At 36.9% G+C, this 24,084-nt stretch overlaps 1 protein-coding gene across 4 annotated transcripts in view; it reads right to left on the minus strand.

The window, feature by feature from the left end:
* Positions 1-4,866: 4,866 nt before the first annotated feature.
* RABL3 (RAB, member of RAS oncogene family like 3) overlaps positions 4,867-24,084 on the minus strand; it is a 54,683-nt gene continuing 35,465 nt past the window's right edge. The window contains exons 5-9 of one of the 4 annotated variants that reach the window (XM_055259252.2): positions 17,005-17,155; positions 12,277-12,348; positions 8,661-8,699; positions 8,254-8,295; positions 4,867-8,085 (exon numbers count right to left, since the gene is read on the minus strand). In XM_055259252.2, the coding sequence (XP_055115227.1) occupies positions 8,020-8,085; positions 8,254-8,295; positions 8,661-8,699; positions 12,277-12,348; positions 17,005-17,155 (370 nt within the window). In that variant the 3' untranslated portion in view covers positions 4,867-8,019. Of the gene's footprint in view, positions 8,086-8,253; positions 8,296-8,660; positions 8,700-12,276; positions 12,349-14,967; positions 15,185-17,004; positions 17,156-24,084 lie in introns of those variants that run through there. The other 3 variants (XM_055259253.2, XM_055259254.2, XM_063630129.1) reach the window with 3 other exon arrangements.

The following is a 24,084-nucleotide window of genomic DNA, read 5'->3' on the forward strand; positions in this document are numbered from 1 at the left end:
TGGGCAGCTGATAGGAAACCTCAGCATATGTCAGCATAGACAGATGACATTGTGACATTATATAAACTACTCTGGAATTCATATGCAAACCTAGGAGGAAGGTAGGTGGAGTCCCTAGCTTTATTGAGGCTAAGTTTTCACTATTCCTATAACACGCAGACTCTGAAACTGAATTCGAAGAAAATATCTCTTGTGTATCTAAGTTTATGAGTACCTTGGGTCTTCAATCTCTATTGATCTTGGAAGTTAGCAGTTGGTCATTAGATAAAGAAATAAATGGGAGCTAATAAGAGACATCGGAAAATCTTTACTGCCTTATTTTTCAACAAACTTTCTATGTTATTTCCATTGAACCAGTTGTGAAGGCATATTTAAGAGGTGTTTCAGTTCTTTCCCAAGGTATGAGAGACTTCTGAAGGGGTAAGAAAGTGTTAGCAGTTCCTTGACTGGATGAAAATTACTTTGAGGGGCTTGAAAATATTTAAAGTTGAATACATCTATCACTAAACTTTAGGGATTCCTTCTAAAAGGAGAGAATACATGCATGGGATATTAAAATATTATTTTATCATTTTTTTTTTTTTTGAGACAGGTTCTCACTCTGTCATCCAGGCTGGAGTGTGGTGGCACAAAAACAGCTCACTGAAGCCTCAACCTCCTGGGCTAAAGCGATCCTCCCATCTCAGCCTCCTGAGTAGCTGGGACTACAGGCACACACCACCACACCCGGCAACTTTAAAAACCTTTAGTAGAGATGAGGTCTCGTCATGTTGCCCAGGCTGATCTCGAACTCCTAGGCTCAAGCAATCCTCCCACCTCAGCCTCCCAAAGTGCTGGGATTACAGACGTGAACCACTGCCCCTGACTTAATTTTTTTTTAGAGACAGAGTCTTGCTGTGTCATCCAAGCTGGAGTGCAGTGGCATCATCACAGCTCACTGCAGCCTTTAACTCCTGGGCATAAGCCATCCCCTGGCCTCAGCCTCCCAAAGTATTGGAATTACAGGCATAAGCCATCATGTCCTGCTGGGATTGGAGAATAAATAACACACAGCTACAGATAGTTCTGATTCTATGTCTAATGGCTTTTCATTTTAATTAATTAATGTAATTATACATTCATTTATTTAACAATTTTTGAAAACCATCACAACACAGTATAAGTGCTCTGACAGGGAAGAGCCCAGGGTTCTAGGGGAGGCACTAGGGGGCACGTAGCCCAGATGAGCAGAGCCAGGGAGGGCTTCCCAGAGGAGACAATGTCTGAGCCAAGTCACATAGAGTAAGAGTTGGATAGAAAAAGCAGTGAGCACAGAGAACAGGGTGTGCAAAGATAGAAAAATGGAAGTGCGGTCCATGCAATAAACTGTGTTTAGGGCAATGTGACTGAAATTGGAGTGGAAGGATCCAGTCAGGGAAAGCTTCTAGGGAAGCAGGGAAATGGAAGGAATCTTCTGGACAGGGCGATCAGCATTCAAAGACACCTGTAGGGGTAAGTCGAAAACATACAGGAGCAGAGGAGGGTCACAATATCAAAGCTGTGAGACAAAAACCAAAAGTTGATTTAAAAAAACAGGCAGAGGAGGCTGGATTCAGTGAACCAATATAGGGAATGTGCGAGGCAGAGAACCTGAAAAGCAGCAGGAATATGAGAGTTTAGGTGTCTGCTTCCCCCAGATTCTAGCACAAGATAGGAGGTTTATTCTCTGCAGAAGCTCCAGAAGACAAGACACTAGGGAGTTGGGGGGGGGTGGGTAGGACCAAAACTAAGTATAATCAGCAGTGATAAAACCTCCAGCCTCATTCTCCCACTACATTCCCAGAATGTTATCAGCAAGTGTTTTACCCTCCAGACAGGAGACTGGAAGTTTCTTCTCTAAGACAGTGGCCTGTAAATACAATATATTTAGGAAAAAAAATATATAATCTTTCTTGAAGTGCTTCTTTTAATGAGGTAGATATCCCCTCTTTAATTCATATATCCATGAATATACAATTCTTGTTTCTAATTCTTATTTCTAAAATGAGACAGTATTTTAGTATCATTTCATTAGTATCAGTATCATTTCATTCTATTTTTTGGTTTTATAGAACTAAGAGGAGAAATTTGTTCACATAAATAAGTAGATATTAATGGAAGGAATTTTGTTATAATCTCACTTCTTTGGAAATAAATCTCAAAAATCACAGTGATCTATCATTATTTAATGATAGATTAAGACATTATTTTATATAAACGTTTAAAAAATTTTTTAAAAAATAATCCATCCATCAACAAATCAATCAGATTCTTCTTTAATTGCATTGAAAGCAAATAATTGGAAACCTGAGGAAAAGGCTTCATTACCCAGCAATTGGAATCATTCATTTTAATTAAATATTATGCTTTCACTCAGAGGTTGTATTAGTCCCTTCTTATGCTGCTATGAAGAAATACCCGAGACTGGGTAATTAATGAAGGGAAGAGATTTAATTGACTCACAGCTCTGCATGGCTGGGAAGGCCTCAGCAAACTTAATCAGGCTGGGAAGGCCTCAGGAAACTTACAATCACGGCAGAAGGGGAAGCAAACATGTCCTTCTTCAGGTGGCAGGAGAGAGAAGAATGAGTGCCCAGCGAAAGGGGAAGCCCCTTATAAAACCATCAGATCTCATGAGAACTAACTCACTATCAAAAGAACAAAATGGGGGAAACTGTCCCCATGATTCAATTATCTCCACAGGGCCCCTCCCACGACACGTGGGGATTATGGGAACTACAATTCAAGATGAGATTTGGGTGGGGATACAGCCAAACCATATCAGAGATGCTTTGTCTAACTCTTTTACTCAGAAAGAACTAGGGAAATAAAAATGTTAATTTTATATACTTTTGCCATATAATTATTTTTGATAATTTTTTTGATATTTTGACAGACCAGACAGAAGCTCTGCCATAAAAGAACATGCCACAGACTTGTATATTTCTTACTAAAGCTCTCTTTGCTTTGCTTTCAGAGACTCTGTATTAAACAAATAATAATTGTGGGGAATGGAATAGGTGAAGTCTTTAAATAAAACAAGTATTTAGAATTGCACTTTTGTTGGCATCCTGAAGACATTTACATTCTGGGGTGATATACCAGAGTACTATTATACTACTAATGAGATGCTGCTCTTCTTTAGTAGGAAAGGGTGATTGTGAAAACAGAGGCGAGAAATAAGAGCTAGCACTGAGCTGCCTTCACAAGCAGATCAATTTAAACAAAGATTTACACAGGGCAATGGGTGATCTGGAAAATGATTCCCTTAAAACTATCTGTGCTTATGTATCTCTTAGAAAGGATGCCTGTACCCATTCCAATTTGAAGACAATTGACCCACACCAAGAAAGTGGAAAACATTACATCCAGGAATTGCTACAAGGTAATGTGAAGCAGGGTATGACAGGCCTACAGAGTAATCACTCCAGAATGGAATTAGGCATCAGAGGACTCCAGGACAGATGTCTCCGAGAAAAAGATGGAATGGAGAGATTACCTGATATACTTGATGGTACTGAGTGAGGTTTTACACCTTGGTTGGAGTTTAGGGGTTCCATTCTTTGTCATTAGTTATTGATGACCTTGGTAAAGCTTAGTGATTAGCCAGCTGAGAAAACACAGTACTAGAGATGGCAAAGCACTGGTTAGAAACAAATATATTTGGATTAAAAACAGAACCCAGGGGAAAAACAGTGGCAGTAATAAAAATGATAGCAATACATGAAAGACAAATACTTGTTTTGCCAACGGAAGACATGACAATCATCTCATGTTTAATTTGGCATGTGTAGCTTTGAGTGGGGAGGAGTGGCTCAGTTCATTAAGGTGAGATCAGGTTGAGGCAGCCAAAGATGAGCTTTGATGAATTCTGCTACAATGGCACTCATAAAGTACAGAGTTCACAATCTATATTCCCTACTTTTTGATGAGTTTATTTGTCTTTCTTAAAGGCCAGATCCTGACTTATCTGCATGAGAATAATCTGGCTTGTCTGTTAAAAATACAAAATCCTGGCCTTATCCTATACATACAGAAAGGGGAGAGTAAGGGAAGAGAGAGGAAATCCTGGAATCTGCATTTTAAGCAAGCACTTCAGGTGATTCTTATACACTTTAGAGTTTGAAAGCCCTCCATTTAAGTTCTTAATGGAGGTGCAGATTAATTGTAACTGGATGTCCAATTCCTTTACTATGCTATGGAGCAGCCCCAGCTGACCCTAGCATCAGATATTTTGTGTAGGCAAACATACTGTGAAATATTTGAGACACAGGGTTAGACTTCCTGGAACCCTTCCTCTCCCACCACAGTGATTTAGCTCAGTCTTGGGACTGCGGAGAAGTGAATTTCTAATTTCCTTCTCCTCCTTTCCCCAAAACAGAATCCTCCTTTGAATTTTAACATATATTAAACCAATGCAGACACCCTGTTAGACCTTTAAACTTCTTAAAATAGGATGTTACTTGTGCTTTAAAAAATTCAATTAAGCCACCATCTAGTAACCCATACAAGGTCCTACCTATGGTGGGTGCTACTGCAAACTATTGAAATGAGGACTCAGAAACTCTGACTACGGGAGCAATTAGGAGCTCTTCACCTCAGTCTGATGTCTCCGCACATCAGTTCCATGAAGTCCATTGTCAGAATGAACAGAAAAACAACAGTGTCAGGGCACCTGGATTATATCATGAATGCCTCAAGTTTGAGGAATTCTAAGAACCCGAGCTAAAGCTAATATGGATCAATTCTTTTGGGAATAGCTTTTCTTAGAGCACTGTAGCAGAGAAGAGCTTTCTTTCTTCACCCATCACTAGGTTCACAAATGAGGCACCTATAACAAAAGACAGATTATTGAGAAAAGCACACAAATTTATTTATTGTAAGTTTTACATGACAGGAATCTTCAGAAATGAAGACACAAAAGAAATAGGAAAACTTGTGTATTTTTATGTACAGTCTTATGCAGAAGTATAATCAGAGGACAAAAGGACATAATCTAATGGTAATAAACTGTGGAGAACTTAGCAAGTCCTATTTGTCCAGATTCTTTTTGGTGTCTCTGTATCTGTGAGGATAGAGGGTACCTATGGAATGAAGGTTTTGTGATCTACTTCAGGGAACAGTCACTTAGGTTTTATGGCCTGCTTCAGGGGAGAAGGGGTAAGGGGAAGGTATGAGAAACCTTGCTTCTGCAGTTTTCTCAAATATCAGGGTGCAATATTTTGGGGTTATGTGTCCTGAATCCCATCAACGTTAAGATGGAGAGACCAGCCCAAATCTTTAGTTGGATTCCAATTAAGTCTTATACACCCAAGGGACAGAGGAGTAGTCATATATATGCCTTCACATCTGGTCACCTTCACAATGAGTCAGAAAATTGGTTAGACACCAAAATCACAACAGAAAAAAAAAAAATCTTTATTGCTACCAACTTGTCCCATCAAGAGAGTAACATATACATATGTAAAGAGATGGAGTCCCATTCTGTCATCAGGCTGCTGGAAGGCAGTGGTGCAATCATGAATCACTGCAGCCTCAAACTCCGGGGCTCAAGTGATCCTCCTGCCTCGGTCTCCTAGAGTGCTGGGATTATAGACATGAGCCAGCACCTGGCCAATTATACTTTTTAAAAAATATTTTGACATCTATACTTGTTTATTATCTAAAAGCATTTTTATGAATAGTTCTCAAGAAGTCCTAGCAAAAACTATGCTTCATTCTTTTTTGAAGAACTCTAGCTAATAATATTCATTTGTGCAAAAAGCCTTATTATGCTGCTGCTAATAATTGCAACAAATTTACCTTAGATTATTAAAAACTATTTTTTCTTAGAAAACTATAATTCAAGGAATCAAGCTTGGCTGCAGAAAGAAATGGAGTTGAGGAATACTGTTAATTTTTCCAGATTGACCCTGGAGTCATCAGCAATGGTTTACTTTTATTATTTATTTATTTATTTATTTATTTACTTGTTTATTTTCTTTTAGATGGAGTCTCACTCTGTCACCTAGGCTGGAGTGCAGTGACACGATCTTGACTCACTGCAACCTCCACCTCCTGGGTTCAAGTGATTCTCCTGCCTCAGCCTCCTGAGTAGCTGGGATTACAGGCGTGTGCCACCAGGCCTGGCTAATTTTTGTATTTTTAGTAGAGATAGTAGAGACAGGGTTTCCCCATGTTGGCCAGGCTGGTCTCAAACTCCTGATCTCAAGTGATCCACCCGCCTTGGCCTCCCAAAGTGTTGAGATTAAAGGTGTGAGACACCACACCTGGCCTATTTTTATTTTTTAAATAAGATAAAAAATAAAAAAATCAGGATGAATTTTTTTTTAATTAAAAGAGGAAGAAAGCAGAGGGAAGGAAGATTTATTTCTTAAAGGAGAAATACAAAGAGCTTAATTGGGTTAGGTCTCTGGGTAGCATTTGGTTTCTACTTCCCAACTGTACAGCCTATGCCACAACACACTTGTGACCAATTCTACATACAGATCATGATTTGCATAGCTTTCCTTTGTGTCAACAAGAAACCAGGGCTATGTCCTTTCAAAGAGGAAGTAAAGAAAGGCTGGAGAACAGTCTAGCTGATGAAAGCTGCTTTAAAAATCCTTTTCCAAATTCCCAAGACTGCCTTTCTACAAGGACTTTCTAACATTCTTATTTTAATATCCTCTTGCAGCATACCTTGATTTCCAAGATACTTCTGAAACCTAATTAAAATGGAATAGAAAGTGAATTTGGTGTTTTCCACCTATTTTTTAAATGAGAAATGAAAACTGTATATTTATTATTGTTATTGAAAAGTATGGAGCAAAATCAGGAGTGCAGAGACCTGCAGCAGAGCCAAAGAGAGAATATGGGTGATAAAGTGTTGAATAAATTGTTTTTAGAAATCAAATTCATATACTAAGGAAGAACTGGGGCAGAGAAGATTAAGCAAGCAAAAAGATAGGTTAAAAAAAGTAATGATGCACAATTATGGACACACACACACACCATCCCCAAAAAGCTTTGGAGTAATTATGAAATCCAAGAATCCTAGTTCATAATTCATGTAAATGTGTTGCTGTGGAACTTATTTTTACTTCTCTCTATAAATACATCGTTGACACAGAATAATATTCTTAGTTTTCTGACTATAGCTAAGGGACATTTCAGAAGTTGACTTTTCCTTAAAAAAAACAAATGGAGAGGACGCTGTAAATCTCTCTCACTGCCCTTGCGCAGGTCTTAGATTTTACCCTACCTATTTCCAAACAGAAAACCTAGACTGCATACAGCAGCAACCTTAAGAGTGAGGGAGCTGTCAATTTTTCACATCATTTTACCGGAATTCTTTTTTTCTGGTATTGCTGTTCTCTATGTATTATTAATTTGTATTTATATTTAACTCTGGCTATTAGTCCGCCTCTTCCAGTCACTGAGCCATTTGCAAAGGAGAGAAGAGGGAGACAAGGGTTGCTATTATTAGGCATTCCTGTGTGTGACGAGGGTGGAGACAATTAAATAACACCATTTTGCATCTTTGAAATGACAGAGATTGTTTGGGGTAGACGACTCATGGCTGGTTAACAAGACTTTTCCCCTCGAGAAGGTAAAACAATGGAGATACATTTTTGAAGTACTTAATTAAGCTTTCAGCAATGAGTGTGGGAAAATTACAGACCCATAAAAACCCTCCAGTTCTAGGCAAGAGTAAATTTTCTCTGAAGTACACTGTCATTGCTCATTTACTGCATCATTTTGACAACATCTCATATTTCCACAAGGCTTTTACATAATCTATACACAGGGACAGAAAGGTAAAGAACACAGAGAACAGGGACAAAGTTTGGACCTCCCGTATTGTCACTTCTTTTCATTTTTCCATTAAAGGGTAGGCTGAAGGGTAGCATTTTGAGATGATTTTGTTAAAAGGCTGTGATGGTAATAATTGAACACAGCAAGAGGAGAGCTGTGAAAAACTGCCACTGCTTGCTCACTCTTCCAAAGCATGAGCATAACTCAGTCATAATGAAGGGTCTTTAATGTTCCTGCCCCAAATCTTTTCCGATCAGGAAAGCCTGGAATCTGTAGGCAAGAAAGATAATTGCATTAAGTCTCAAGCAATAAAAGTTCAAATACTAATAGTAATTTTTCTCTTCCATTTCTGTATGTCAGCCTGCTGTTTCTTAAAAAAACAGCTTTCTGAGGTTTTACTCAGAAAATCACAGATTAAATAATAAAAATAAATTTTACCAAAATGGAAAACATTTCCCAACAAATTGGTGATAGTGTCATCTAAATCAGAAAGAGTGAAGGTAAATCTCATAATACCTACTAGACTTTTATAGAAATTATTTGTATTGTGACAGACCCTGAACGTATACTCTTGGAGTCCCAAGCAAATTATTTTCTTCTTCTATTTCATAATGTAATCTTATTCCTAGATTATATTTGTTTCCTAGATTATATTTGTTTCCTAGATCCTTATTTTCCCTTTGTTCTGATTTTCTCCTTTTGTATTTAAAAGGAGAGAAGGAAATCAGTTGCTTGTGCCTACAAAGGGCTTTCCCCAACTTTTTAAAACTACTTCTGAACTTAAATTTGGAAATCACCTATCAAAATTTAAGAATCTATTTTATCAAGAAAAGATAGATACCAACCTGATTACCTTCTCTTAAAAAGTATCTCTTCTCTATGACCTGTGAAAAACAAAGATTTTAAAGGCTTAGCACACATACCTGCAAAAAGTGGCTAACTGAACGACCACTAATGGTACTAAAAGGAATATATCCAAACTAAGAATCTTTTCCACTCAGTACAGTGAGCTAAAAATCTGGTGTTAATGAGATCAGAATTGTGAGAGTATTTCCATAAAAGCCTGCCTCATTCCAAAACACATTAATGATAGATCAAAAAATAAATGATAACAAAAACTAAATGATGATAGAATGATATAAGATCCCATGCAATTCTTAGAGTATGGCAGCAAATCTGACTCTAAGTTTCCTAGCAGTCAGTCCCACAAGGTACTAAACAGAATCCATAAGATAAAAAAAGCACTTGCCTGCTACAATAGCCTTGTCTATTTTTTAAGAGGGGACTGTTTAACATAGCAAACCACCATATCCCTATAGTAAGTGGTGACAAATTCTATACGTCCTCAATATAGACAGATGACACAACATCAAAAGCAGTCTGATGACTGTTGTATTGTCTACTTTTTTTTTTAACTAACTGCACCCTTACTTCAGTAGTTGCAGAATTATCTGCATTTGATAAGTAGAAAAAACAAGTTCAAGCAGCAGATGTATCTGCACAAATCCATCGCCATTATTGAAAAGAAACCTTCAAAATATATGTCCAAATGTAATAAGTTTAAGAGCACCATGTTTTTATTTGTTCCCCAAACTGCTGTAAACACTAAAGAGCACCATGTTTTCAGATGATGAAAATCATTTTCAAGAATAATAAATTCTGTTCTGACACTTGAGAAACTGCAATGGTTACAGAGGAAGTATTACAAATGGTCTCTGATTTAGGATGGCTTGACTATGATTTTTTGACTTTATGGTGGTGTGAAAGCAACATGCATTCAGTAGAAACTGTACTTTGAGTGCCCATACAACGGGCACTTTTTTTCACTTTCAGTATAGTATTCAGTAAATTACATGAGCCATTCACAACTTTTTAATAAAATAGGCTTGTGTTAGATGATTCTGCCCAACTGTAGGCTAACATAAGTGTTCTGAGCATGTTTAAGGAAGGCTAGGCTAAGCTGCGATGCTTGGTATGTTAGGTGTAATAAATGTATTTTTGACTAACAATGTTTCCAATTTACAAGGGGTTTACTGAGATATAACCCTATTGCAAGTTGAGGAGTATCTGTATTTTCTTTACATAGACCTGCTGTGATAAGATAATAATACAGATCAGCTGGAGATGAACTCTAAGACATTCAAATCTGAAATAATAAAGCTAAGAGTTCCTCTGAATGAGAACAGAGCATGTTCTTCCAAGACCAAGACCAGCTTGCTCTCTCTGGTGCGACGGCCATTCATCTAGATTCTTGCTGTCTTGGAGACTATAGCTGGATTATTTTTAGCCACAAGACACCAGGGCAAAGTTGCATTCACTTACCCCAGAGGTAGAAAAGTTGGTTTATCATTAGTGTACATCTTAAAACAATCCCACAAAAACCAAGAAGGAGACTGATTCCCTTTCCTCTCTATGGCAGGACAGGAAAATCTGATTATACTGGAGTGTGAGGAACTACTACTAGCTGAAAGAGGCTGGAGAAGGAGTTAGACTTCCTTTTGGAGAAGAAATCTTTTTTTGTTTGTTTGTTTGAGATGGAGTCTCGCTCTGTAGCCTAGGCTGGAGTGCAGTGGTGCGATCTCGGCTCACTGCAAGCTCCACCTCCTGGGTTCATGCCATTCTCCTGCCTCAGCCTCCTGAATAGCTGGGACTACAGGCGCCCGCCACCATGCCCGGCTAATTTTTTGTATTTTTACTAGAGATGGGGTTTCACCGTGCTAGCCATGATGGTCTTGATCTCCTGACCTCGTGATCCGCCCGCCTCGGCCTCCCAAAGTATTGGGATTACGGGCGTAGGCACCACGCCCGGCCGGAGAAGAAATCTTTATGCTAAATTCTGGAAGAACTGATGGTTCTTTCACCAGAAAACTGGGTGAAATTTGGTTGTCAGCTCCTTTGGTTTCAGGCAACCACCTCAGTCTGGTGGTCTGGCCAACCTCCTAACCCACATACATTTTGTTGTGATTCAGGCAATAAAAGAGAAGTTTGGTTTTGGTCATAATTCTTTACCCCTGACTTGCAATGTGTACTCCTGATTTTTAAAAAAATAAAGCCTTGCCTGACAACTCAGATTATACCAGTCAATAACCCAGTTTCTCTAGGATGTAATTTAGTATATCTTATTTTTTAATTTTAGAACTAACAAAATTTTAAATTTAAACAACATACTGTGGGATCTTTCCAGGCCAGGGCAGATCTATAAGATGTTGCTCACAGGGGACAGAATTTTGTATTGATGGGGCCATGGATCTAAACCCAATGGAAATTCTTACATTTTAAGTTTGAAAACAATGTGGAGAGAAAATCTGGCTCCTTTCAGTGCTGCACAACATTTTTCATGTCATGTCACACACAGAAAATGCTAATATTTGTATAGCACACTAGAGAAAATGGAAGAGGCTGCTAATCACCCAATCCCCCACCCTGAGGACCCTGGCTGCTCTGAGAACTGAGGGAAATCAGCATCTAGGCACATCTGTACCCTATTTGCCACATATCAGTTAAGAAGTTTTGCAGTGAAGCAAAATTTTCCTAGTGGCCTATTAATTGAGGAGGGTGTTGGAGCTTATCTAATGCTGACAAAAAGGCCAAATATTAAATCCCAAATTATCTAAAGGTGGGGCTTATCCAATGCTGAACAAAAGGGCCAAATATTAAATCCCTAAATAGTTAAAAGAAAAAAATGATTGATAAAGAAGAGCTATGGGGAAGATGATTTTCTTAGGAGACGTCACTTAAAAAGAAATATAACACAGGAATTAACCTTTTTCAATAATACATGCAGAAAGACATCCTATTTTACCTTACTACGCAATGTCAGCATTGGGGAAACAACTTAAACTTGGTCAATACTATGTTCAATAAAGTTGTATGGCCTTGTGAATGAAAGACAAACAGTGCTCTAATTTACCACTATGCTGGGTCATTCTACATTTTCCTTCCAGTTGAGGACAATAAAACGATGTTAGCAGAGAGTCAATAATTGGAATGCAAATATTTCTGAGAGGGAAACACTAGGAAATCAAGAAGACTTTACCTTAAAAGGTAACAGTAACATTTATGTGGAGAATATTAACAGCTAGGAGAGCAAAATGAACTCAGGGCTTTAAGCAGAATCTCCTCAGGTCAGTGCCTTTATGGGGGTGGGAGGGTGAATAAATGAAAAAAAGAGCTAGAAAATGGGTAAATAGAAATTCTTTTAAGGAGAGGAATTAGATCTTTTTAAAACCCCCACTTAAATCCAGTAGCTTTTGCCCTTTACTTAGAGAACACTGGTGATGGAATAAATACGTCAGCAGGCCTTGGGCAATTATACCAACAGATAAGAGAGATCAAAACAAGTATTATTCAGGCTGTGAAGTTTTGGACCAAAAAATAAAGGGTCATAGGATTCTACAAAAAAATTTTAAACTCTCATAATATATAAATTAAGTTTAAAAATAACTTAATTGAAACCATTACCTTATCAAAAAACCTACTGAGCTTGACAGCATTGGAAGAACCTGCAGCTAAGTACCGTGGATTTGTGCAGTCCTAGAAGATAAAACGTAAGATCCACAATTGAAAGTTAGGAAACCCAAGCTTGTTGCTATTCATAACTTATCCTGTTGCATATTTCTATAGGCATAATACTATTAGGCATAATACTCTCATAAAATATTCAAATAATTTTCAAATTATGGTGCACAAAGGAGGAAAGTACTAAAGGAAAATAAGGTCACTTAATCTTTGTCATTTAAACAATTTTAGAGTATATCAAATCAATGTATTCATCATCAAATAATTCACAGAGGAAGACAAGATTACTGATATTTTACTAATAACAAAACCAAGGTACTAATGGAGTGACCTACCTACATTTACCCTGAAAACCAGAGAGAGTGAGCCATGAAAAACAGTAAGCATTTCACTTTTAGTACTAGTTAATCACCAGTGCTCAACTAATTTAGTACTATGCGGTTCATATGAATCAGAGAAAGCATGAAAATAAGGATTTAGAGGTGCAAAGAACAAACAGAACAATTGCCAAGGATTTCTCTTTAGATGCAAGGTACTACATCTTTTGGTAGGCCACAAAGATATATTTTTTGGTAATAAACATCTACTACTATTGTTTGATAATAAAGATATATTACTACTCTTTGATGGAATTTTTTTATAGGAAAAAAAATGGGCCCAGAAGGGACAAAACGATCTGGAACATTAATCATTACAATAACTTTAAAACCTTAAAAGGCCTACTCTCCGCTGGAATTCCAGTGTAGCTGTTTTTATTTTCTTTTTTTTCTTGCTTGTTACCATTGACTTGTGACCTTGAGAGATAGAGTACTTTGATTTTTACCTGAAATGTATCTAAGACCAAACTATAAGGGCTATCATGTAAGCTCCTTTGCAAGTATGAAATTTTGTCTTTTAGCTATAGACCCTCTGTGCCCCTATAAATTACTGAAATTACCATTGCTACATTTATTCTGTTTTTGCAATCTCCAGGCCCACATGATTCCTTTCTAATGAAGCCTCCTATTTTATTCATATGCAGCATTTCAAGGCTCACGTTTTAAATTTTGGCCAGAAATGATAATACATTCTCTAAAACCACAAAAAAGAGAGGCTACAACAAAGTTGTCAAAGATCATAGAGTACTAGAAATCAGGGGTCTTCAAAGCCAGCAAGCTCTAAATCAGAATATCCATCCCAACATTTCTACTCTGTGTAACACGGTTAGGTTACTAAACCTTTAAATTTGGGCTTACTGATTTGTGGAATGGGGATAACAATATTTTATTTCATGGGATTTTTGTGAAAAATTAAATAATCCATACCTGGACATAGTGGGTAGTAAAATATTACTCCTCCTCTCTTCAATCTAAGAAAAATTTTCAGGCACAACAAGCACTTACCATAATAAAGATAATTTCATATATGGATTATGTAGACTGAAACATCATTGCACAAACGATGGTATTTGAAATAGTGTTTGAACACATTTCTACAGCAATTGGGGCATATAAGAGACAAACCTTAGACCTGTGGTAGAAATGTTTTATAAAATAGATATTGATTAGCTAGTCATCAGAATGTCAAAAGTTTGAGACAATTCTAAATAGAGCTGAAGTATTAAATATAAAAACTAAAGCAAACAACAAGCAAACAAAAAAACACCCCCAAAACCTTAATTCCATGGTTCTATAATTTCAGGTTGACCAGCTAGAGAAACACTATGATTTTTGGGATGAGAAATTTAGAGCTGAAAGAGCCATCTACCATTTATCATGGCTGAGGGAAAAGCCTGAAAATTAATAGCTCCAAATAGCTTGTCTGAGCTTGAGAAAGGACTATTAACTAGGGAAGACACTTCAATGTGATCACTTCAAAGTAAGTACATAACAGATAAAATTTTTTACAGGGTACAATAAGCCTAACAGGATTTTAGAAAATAAGTAATGGTTCACCTATTTATAATTTAAACAATTTACATTTATTCAGGCAGTTATTTATTAACTTTGAGTCCACCTTCGACGTATACATTTGTTAATTCTTACTTTTCTACAGTTTTAAGGAAATTTATACAGTCACTGATGTTAGCACAAATATTGTTACATTAGTTTTTATTTGAGGCTTTATATTTAATTGCTGAATTTTTGATTGCTATTTCTTTTTGAAACTCTCGTATTCAATTTTCCTCCTCATTTTTTCTTCCCTGCATTCTCTGACCCTCTCCTATTGTTATTTGTGCTGTGTTCTTGAAGCTGTACACTGATAAAGGCCAAAAACATGTTATATTTGAACTTTTTGGAGACTGTGTGTGCTAAAGTCTCACTACCTTTACATCTGACTCACAGTTAAAAGATGGCCTTGGCTTTGTAAGGCAAGTAGGAATAACACACACACACACACACACACACACACACACACACACACACACACGATTATCACAGAAACCCACAGGCAACAGAAACAGATACATTCTAAAATATATTAAAAGTAAGCGCTGAAACAAATTGTTTTCAATGTAAATTTCTCTTTGGAAATAATATTCAAAGTAATCTCAGCACTTCTTCAACAAGAATATTATATATCTATATAGCAAGAATCCTTTGGAATATCATGGTTCAGTGCTGACTACCTGGGGTATGCACATCAAATATTCCATTGTGGCAGCTGAGAAAAATGAGGGGCTCTCCACTGCAAAGCAGAATGTAAAGAACAATGGAATAGCAGGCAGAAGCTAGGGGTAGAGGTGGGGCTGAACTAAGCAGTGTTCACAAACATTGATTCATAGAATAAAGGCATCAGAATCACCTGAGTTATTTGTTAAAACTACAGATTCCTGGTCCTTCTGCCAGGCTTGATGAATAAAAAGCTCCACCTGTGGGATAGTTATTCAACATTTTCCATAAGTACTATTGGTAATATAAATACACAATCAGATTTGGGTAACTGTTGGTCTAGATGATTTCTAAGAGTTTTTTCAGCCGCCAAATTCTCAAGGTGAGTTGAAGGATTAATTAAGTGGAAAAGAGGCTTAACTGTAGAGCACAGGCTCTGAATCTGAATACCCTAATTGACCTGGGTAATCTTCCTTGGTCTTGTTACCTCTCTCCTTCTTATCTTTAAAAAGAGGATAGTAATAGTACCTGTCTTACAGAGTTGATTGTGAAGATGATGCATGTGAGATAATGTATGTAAATAACTAAAACAGTTTTCAACCCGTAAGTGCTCAGTAAATGTTGATCACTAGTACTATCACACCACCACCACTGCATTTCTGGAATGCCAGTGCACAGTTGCAGAAATCCTATTTGTGAACAACAACATGACCATGACTAAAGTTGCTGGCCAGGATCTTTTTCTGGGATCCTAACAGGCTTACATGACAACCATTTCTTAGCTTTTTTAAGCGCTCAGTTCTCATTGAGCTAGTTATCTCATCAAGGGACTCAATCCTCTATATGTGCGTAAGTGTACATAAATTAGTCCTTATGAAGCACTCCTAGTTTAAGGTTTGTAATTTTTTCACGTATCTGTTAGGTTGCCCTTTAAGGTAAAATTTGTAGTTTAAGAAGCTAAGAGGCTTTTTTTTTTTTTTTTTTATTATACTTTAGGGTTTTAGGGTACATGTGCACAATGTGCAGGTTTGTTACATATGTATCCATGTGCCATGTTGATTTCCTGCACCCATTAACTCGTCATTTAGCATTAGGTGTATCTCCTAATGCTGTCCCTCCCCCCCACCACCCCACAACAGTCCCCGGAGCGTGATGTTCCCCTTCCTGTGTCCATGAGTTCTCATTGTTCAATTCCCACCTATGAGTGAGAACATGCGGTGTTTGGTTTTTTGTCCTTGCGATAGTTTACTGAGAATGATGTTTTCCAGTTTCATCCATGTCCTACAAAGGACACGAACTCATCATTTTTTATGGCTGCATAGTATTCCATGGTGTATATGTGCCACATTTTCTTAATCCAGTCTATCGTTGAAGACACATGCACACGTATGTTTATTGCGGCACTATTCACAATAGCAAAGAGTTGGAGCTAAGAGGCTTTTTAAAAGCAAGAATAATACACTTATAGTGCCACTTTAATCAATTTATTTTAATTTTGGTGTGATTTTAAAAAACTTTCTCAAGAAAAAGCCCATGGGCCAGGTGCAGCGGCTCATGCCTGTAATCCCAGCATTTTGGGAGGCCAAGGCGGGCAAATCCCTTGCAGTCAGGAGTTCAAGACTAGCCTGGGCAACATGGCAAAACCCCATCTCTACTAAAAATATTTAAAATATTAGCTGGACATGGTGGTACATGCCTGTAATCCCAGCTACTCGGGTGGCCTAGGCATGAGAATCGCTTGAACCCAGGAGGTAGAAGCTGCAGTGAGCTGAGATCATGCCACTGCACTCCAGTCTGGGTGACAGAGCGAGACTCTGTCTCAAAAAAAGAAGCCCATGATTTAAATTATTCATAGACTAAAGTTGGAACATTCCAACAGATCAACATAAAAGGCTGAAGTGACTGTGCACATCTCTCAGTCTAGATATGTTGATTCCAATCTTGACTACATTTAGACTAGAATCCAAATAGCCTGACTTCAAGTATAAAGCTTCTTTCACTAGAATATATTATTTGAATATGTCTTTAGTTTTGTCTTTACCTGATAATAATACAAGCATGCATTAGTGAAAATACACACCAAATTAATTTCTTCTGGATTGAAATCCTCAGCCAGGAAAGCAGTCCTAGTTAAAACTTCATGGCGCTTTGTTTCATGAATCTGGTCCAGTTTAGTCCCTATTACCAACAGCGGTATTTGGTTATCAGCAAACTGTTCTCGATCATAATCCCTGTGATAAATAATAATGAACAGGTGAATAGAATGTACCTTTCTGATGTAGATGTGTAATATTTAAATGCAACTAACTTAAACTATTTTACTGAAAATTAACTGATTTTTGCTGCCTTCACCTATAAATCTACTTTCCTTCCAACTTCTTCCATCTACTTGTTCTTTTATCAATCCATCCTCCTCATCATCAGATTCCAGCTATTCATCTAACTTCTCAAAATTTGGTCCCATGTTTTTATTGAATATTGAATAATATTGAATAATTGAACAACTAAGTGCCCATCAAGTATATTATAGTCAGTGGACTTGACTACCAATGTAGCTCTGTCTTCTAAGGCTTACATAACAGCTCAGGAATGTTTCAGAGTAGAAGCGGAGAGTGGATTTAAGCCTTATTGTAGTGAAAACCCAAAAGCCTAGCATGGCACTCAAGCCTTGTGATAGAAGAGAAAATGGCAAGCTTCTTGGGTACCTTTTGGGGTATGCATTAACTCTATGTCTACAATACACATTTCTGTCTGAATAGTAAAGAAATAAGAAGAATAAGAAAATAGAAATAGGGAAGCTGAAGCCTAGAATAAATCAAATATAGGTGATACTATAGCCTGGGAAAGGTCGGTTAAACACATGGAAATGGCAGCAAACAGCTGAAATGCAAAATGAATAGTAAAAGGAAAGAACTTAGTACCAAGTAGTTGTTTCCTGAAATGAGAGCCATGGGAGATAGAGGACGGGCAATAAGAACCACTTAGGGTTAGTGGCCTTGGATCACTGGCTATTACAATCCTTATTTTTTAAAAAATTTATTTATCCAAAGAACAGAGTGGTGATGTAAATGATACTTCTCATTACTGAAAAGAACACAGAGGCCATTGCTGTTGAATTAATTTAAATTCTACTCACATATTAGAAATAAAACAGATCTGGATTTCTGACACGTTATAAGCTCAATTTACAACAGTCAACAAAATCTGGTTGTGCACAATTTATGACAGCAAATCAGTATTGCATAATCCAATCACTACAACCCAGTTGAGCATAGCTTTTTTTCTTCCTTTAACACTACTTTTCTTTCTCTTACAGAAATTCTAAATTGGGGTAGGGGGCAAAGTTACTAAATATTTATGCCCTTCACAATAATCTTACAGAGCCTCAGCAAACTGTTCAGCCTCGGAACACAAGTGTTTTAACTATATAACCTCTCATCTCACAAAAATATTACCATTCTATTTATTGCATCAAAGCCAATAATAGCATGATCAAGACTTTTGATTATTCATACCAACAGCAACCCTAATTAAAGAGACATGGTTCAAAGTTGCAATTCACTTTGTTAGGGAATAAAGTTTTGAGAGGGTCTTTCCTTTAGGACTGTTTCCTTCTGTCTCACATACAAATTTTTGCATATCTTCTATCAAATATCATCTTTGATGTACATACATCTCTCAGTCTTGCACAATTCCTTGCACATTGACACATATAAAGCATACATATATAGTTTGCTCTCTTATTTCTCTTTTTAGCTTTCCTTTTATCTTTTTCATAAAATCTGGCAGCATCCAATTTAAAATTTAATCTTGAAATCTTCTTTGGTAAACTTCTGCAGAACTTTATCATGGATGGATAAGGCTGATAGTTCCTTAACATCACAAAGAGACACACAGCCAGGTATCATATTATATGCATAATAATGGGTGGAAAAATAAAGACAAAAAAACTTGGATCTTTCAGACCACTATATTTAATTATCACTTTAGAGAAGATTTAGAATTCAGAGAAGCAAGTTTAAAAGACGATACAGGGAGACAATCAGTAAATCCAGAATATAGGAAACTGTACAAGACAAACAGCCATCTTCTTCTACAAATAAACTGCTAGGAGGTTGGAAAAAAAAACAACCAAGAAGGAAGAACCTAAGATTAAAAGACACTTAAGAAACCAAATACAACCAGTGGACCTTATTTAGATACTGTTTCGAAAAAATCAACTATAACATTTATGAGACAATTGGGGAAATTAAAATAATATTTGGTTATTAAAGAATTATTATTAAAGTTTTAGCTGTGATAATTATATGGTATCATGTTAAAAAAAAAGCCCTTATGTTTTAAAGTATATATGGATGGAATGATATGATGTTTTAACATTTGGTTCAAAATAATCCAGTTGAGAGTGGGAGAAGATAGAAAGTGGGTAGAGATATGGATGAAACAAGACTGGCTATATGTTGATAATTGTTGAAACTAGGCAACAGGTATATGGGAGTTCATTTTCCATTCTTTGTATTTACATATGTTTAAAATTTTCTATAATAAAAAGTTAAAAAAATGGTATTGTGGTAAAAACCACATAATATAAAATTTACCTAAATTGTTTAAATATGGCTAAAAACTCAAACTGATATAAAAGATACATGCTAAGCAGTCTTGCTCCTACCACTGTACCCATCCACCCATTTCCCCTGGTCCCCTATAGGTTACCATTTTTATTAGTTTCTTATTTATCTTTTCACTGATTCTTTATCCCAATATAAATACATATTCTTATTTCTTTCCTTTCTTATACATAGGAGGTATACAATATATATTCTCTGCATTTTGATTTGTTAAACCTAATAATGTACCCTCTGTAGATCTTTCTATTTTAATTCGTAGAGATCTTCCTGATTATTTTTTAAACATTGAATACTACTCTAGTATGTGGATATGCCATTATTTATTCAATGAATCTTTCATTGCTCGGACACTAGGGTTGTTTCCAAACCTTTTGATGCTATATAATAATGCACCAACAAAGCACACCAATGTATTAAAGTTGTTTTATACATTTGCAGGTTTATCTATAGGATCAAAATGAAACTGTAGTGTCAAAATGCAAATGGATGTAGAATTTTTACTGAATTCCCTTACACAAATGCAGATTTCTTTCTGATATGAATATGCTGTCTCCTAATCCTAAATTTAAGGATAAGTTTCTTAAGTAGAAATTTTAGTAGAAAATAGAGAACAAGCTAGGTTAATGAAGACATCAGTGATGAAAGGAATTGAGATAGGAAACAAATATCAACGAGGCTTTGAAATACAGGTTTTAAATTAGTTGTGCTTATTCTTTATTAGGTCTTGCTGGAATCTACATATATATATGCTCAAACTTATACTACATTTAGGTTTCACAAAACAATTAGACTTCCACACAGAAAACAAAGTCTTTGAAAGACTTGCTTCAATCAAAAGATAGAAAATGGGGTTCTGTTCTAGGTTAAGACAGAATAAGCAAACTGTATCCTGTCTTTCCCAGTGAATGCAACTATAAAACCTGGACAGGATGCATGAAGTGGCTATTTGAGGACTCTGAAAAATTAATAGTGAGCATATTGAGGAAGACTGCAATGAGAAGAACCATTGAATTAGCAGTTCCCTTCCATATCCCCTTGTCTGAATGCAACTCAGCTTAAAATCCAAAAGTGTGAACAGAATACTCCAGAAGAAGGCCTATGGTTCTGGCTCATTAAACAAGAAAGGGGACTCCCAAATACTTGGAGATAGTGTAGAAATACAGTATTTTTCCTTCTGTCGTAAGCCAGCCTCTGAGCAATTTCATGATGGTTGTGGCAAAGGCTATAACACAAGCAGAATGCTCAAAAACAACGGTCCCCAACCTTTTTGGTACCAGAGACTGGTTTCATGGCAGACAATTTTTCCATGGACAGGTGTTTGGGGGATGGTTTCAGGAGAAGCTGTTCCACCTCAGATCATCAGGCATTAGTTAGATTTTCATAAGAAGCCTGCAACCTAGATCCCTCACATGCACAGTTCACAATAGGATTCACGCTCCTATGAGAATCTAATGCCTCTGCTGATCTGACAGGAGGTGGAGCTCAGATGGTAATGCTCACTCACCTGCCACTCACCTCCCACTGTGTGGCCTGGTTCCTAACAGGCCATGGACCAGGGGTTGGGAATCCCTGCTTACAAATACAGAGGAAGGGAAATTTTTCTTTCCTTTTCTTTTTTTTTTTGAGACAGAGTCTCGATCTGTCGCCCAGGCTGGGGTGCAGTGGCGCAATCTCGGCTCACTGCAAGCTCCGCCTCCCAGGTTCATGCCATTCTCCTGCCTCAGCTTCCCAAGTAGCTGGGACTACAGGCGCCTGCTACCACACCTGGCTAATTTTTTGTATTTTTAGTAGAGACAGGGTTTCACCATGTTAGCCAGGATGGTCTCGATCTCCTGACCTCGTGATCTGCCCGCCTTGGCCTCCCAAAGTGCTGAGATTACAGGTGTGAGCCACTGCACCAGGCCCGGAAGGGAAATTTTTCTGATTGATAGAACTGTATCTCAAGACAGTGGGGCAAACTCCTATTGCTTTTATTCTTTGTCCTTCTACCACTTGGCCCTGGACATAGGTGCAGTTGTGCAAGTGCATGAGAAAATTTGGCCTGGGGACCGAAAAAGGGAGCCTCAGCAAATCACAAAGTATGGCAGAGACTGTAGAGAGGGTGAAGTGTGAGAAAGCAAGCCCATGAAGTAGTTCATGAATGCTTGAGCTCATTGTCAAAGCTGTGCATACATGGATTTGATCCTACTTAGTGTGCCAAAGACACTGAAAACTGAAACAACAGAGATAACAACACCCAGGTCACATACTGGGTGTTGCACAAATATAAAATAAGTGAAATCATATAAAGTACGCTCTTAGATCATAATAAAATTAAGCTAGAAGTCAATAGCAAAGAATAACTGGAAAGCCTCTAAATACATGGAAACTAAACAACACATTTCTAAACAGCCTATGGGAAAATCTCGAGGAGTATTAGAACATATTTTGAACTAAATGAAAATAAAAGTAATACATTTAAACATTTGCAGGATGCAGCTAAAGCAGTGTTTAGAGGGAAATTTATAGCATTAAAATGCTTGTATTAGCAAAAATGCAAGGTATCCAGTCAGTAATCTAAGAAGCTATAAAGAAAGAACAAAATAAACCAAAAGCAAGCAGAAGGAAAGAAATAAGAGCAGAAATCAATTAAACTGTATATGGAAAAACAATAGAGAAAAATCAATGAAACCAAAAGTTGCTTCTTTAGAAAAAAAATCAATACAATTGATAAACCTCTACAAGTCTGACAAGAAAAAAGAGAAAATATAAAATACAAAAATCAGAACGAAAAAGGTCATCTCACTACAAACTGTGCAAATATCAAAAGGACAATAAACAGATACTATAAACAACTCTATTGATATAAATTCAAAAATTTAATGAAATAGATGAATTCCTCGAAAATCACAAACTACAAAAACTCATCCAAGATGAAATAAATAACTTGAACAATCCTAATTACTAAAGAAGTTGACTTTGTGGTTAAAAGCCTTTCAAATAAGAAACCTCCAGGCCCAGATGGTCTCTTGGTAAATTCTACCAAACCTTCAAAGAAGAAATAACACCAAATATACTCAATTTCTTCCAAAAAGTAGAAGAGGAAGGAATACTTCCAATTAATTCTATGAGGCCAACATTATCCTCACACCAAAACCAGTCAAAGACATTATGAGAACAGAAAACTACACACCAATGCCTGTCATGAACATGGATAAAAATCCTCAAGAAAATATTAGCAAATCAAATTCAGCAACACATAAAATGAATAATACATCATGACCAAGGAATGGAAGGCTGGTTCAATATTTGAAAATCAGTGAATGTAATCCACCAATATTGAAAATCAGTGAATGTAATCCACCATACTGACAGCCTAAAGAAGCAGCCACATGTCCATATCAATTGATGCAGAAAAGGCTTTTGACAGAATTCAGTATCTGTTCATGATGTTAATAAAACTATCAGCAAATTAGGGATAGAAAGAAATGTTCTCAACCTGATAAATGATGTCAACAAAAAAAACCTAAAGCTGACATGAATGCTTTCCCCCTAAGATTGGAAGTAAGACATAGATATTCACTCTTATCACTCCTAATTAGTACCCTTCTGGAAGTTGCTGCCAGTGCGAAAAGGCAAGAAATAAGACAACACGCACACAGATTGAAAAGGAAGAAATAAACCTGTCTATGTAGAGCATCCTAAGGATTGTACTAAAAAACTCTGGTCACGGGACACAGGTCAGCACTCAGAATCAATTCTATTTTTTTATACTAGCAATGGACAATTTGAAACTGAAGTTTAAATATACCATTTATGGCCAGGTATGGTGGCTCACACTTGTAACCCAGCACTTTGGGAGGCCAAGGCAGGTGGATCACCTGAGGTCAGGAGTTCAAGATCAGCCTGGCCGAGATGGTGAAACCCTGTCTCTGCCAAAAATACAAAAATCAGCCAGGTATCCCAGCTACTTGGGAGGCTGAGGCACAATAATTGCTCGAACCTGGGAGACAGAGGTTGCAGTGAACTGAGATCGTGCTACTGCACTCCAGCCTGGCAACAGAGCAAGGCTCAGTCTCAAAACAAAACAAAACAAAACAAAAAAACAATTTATAATAGCTTCAAAAATATTAAATATTTTGGTATAAATCTAATAAAACATGCACAGGATATGTATGCAGAAAACTACAAAATGCTGCTAAGAGAAATAAAAGAAGACCTAAATAAATTTAGAGATATATTGTGTTCATGAACTGGAAGATGTAACAGAATAAAGATGTTAATTCTCTCCCGTGTGATCAATAGGTTTAATGCAATTCTAATAAAAATCCAACCAAAATTTTTGTCAATATAGACAAGCTGATTCTCAAAATTTATGGAAAAACAAATAAACTATAATAGCTAAACAATTATGAAAAAGAATAAAGTAGAAGGAATCATACTGCTTAATTTTAAGACTATAATCAAGACAGTGTAGTACTGGTGAAGGGACAGACACATAGATCAATGGAACAGAACTAGAGTCCAGAAATTGACTCATACTAATATGGTCA

Source organism: Symphalangus syndactylus, chromosome 21 (assembly GCF_028878055.3).
Source record: "Symphalangus syndactylus isolate Jambi chromosome 21, NHGRI_mSymSyn1-v2.1_pri, whole genome shotgun sequence".
Lineage (NCBI taxonomy): Eukaryota > Metazoa > Chordata > Mammalia > Primates > Hylobatidae > Symphalangus > Symphalangus syndactylus.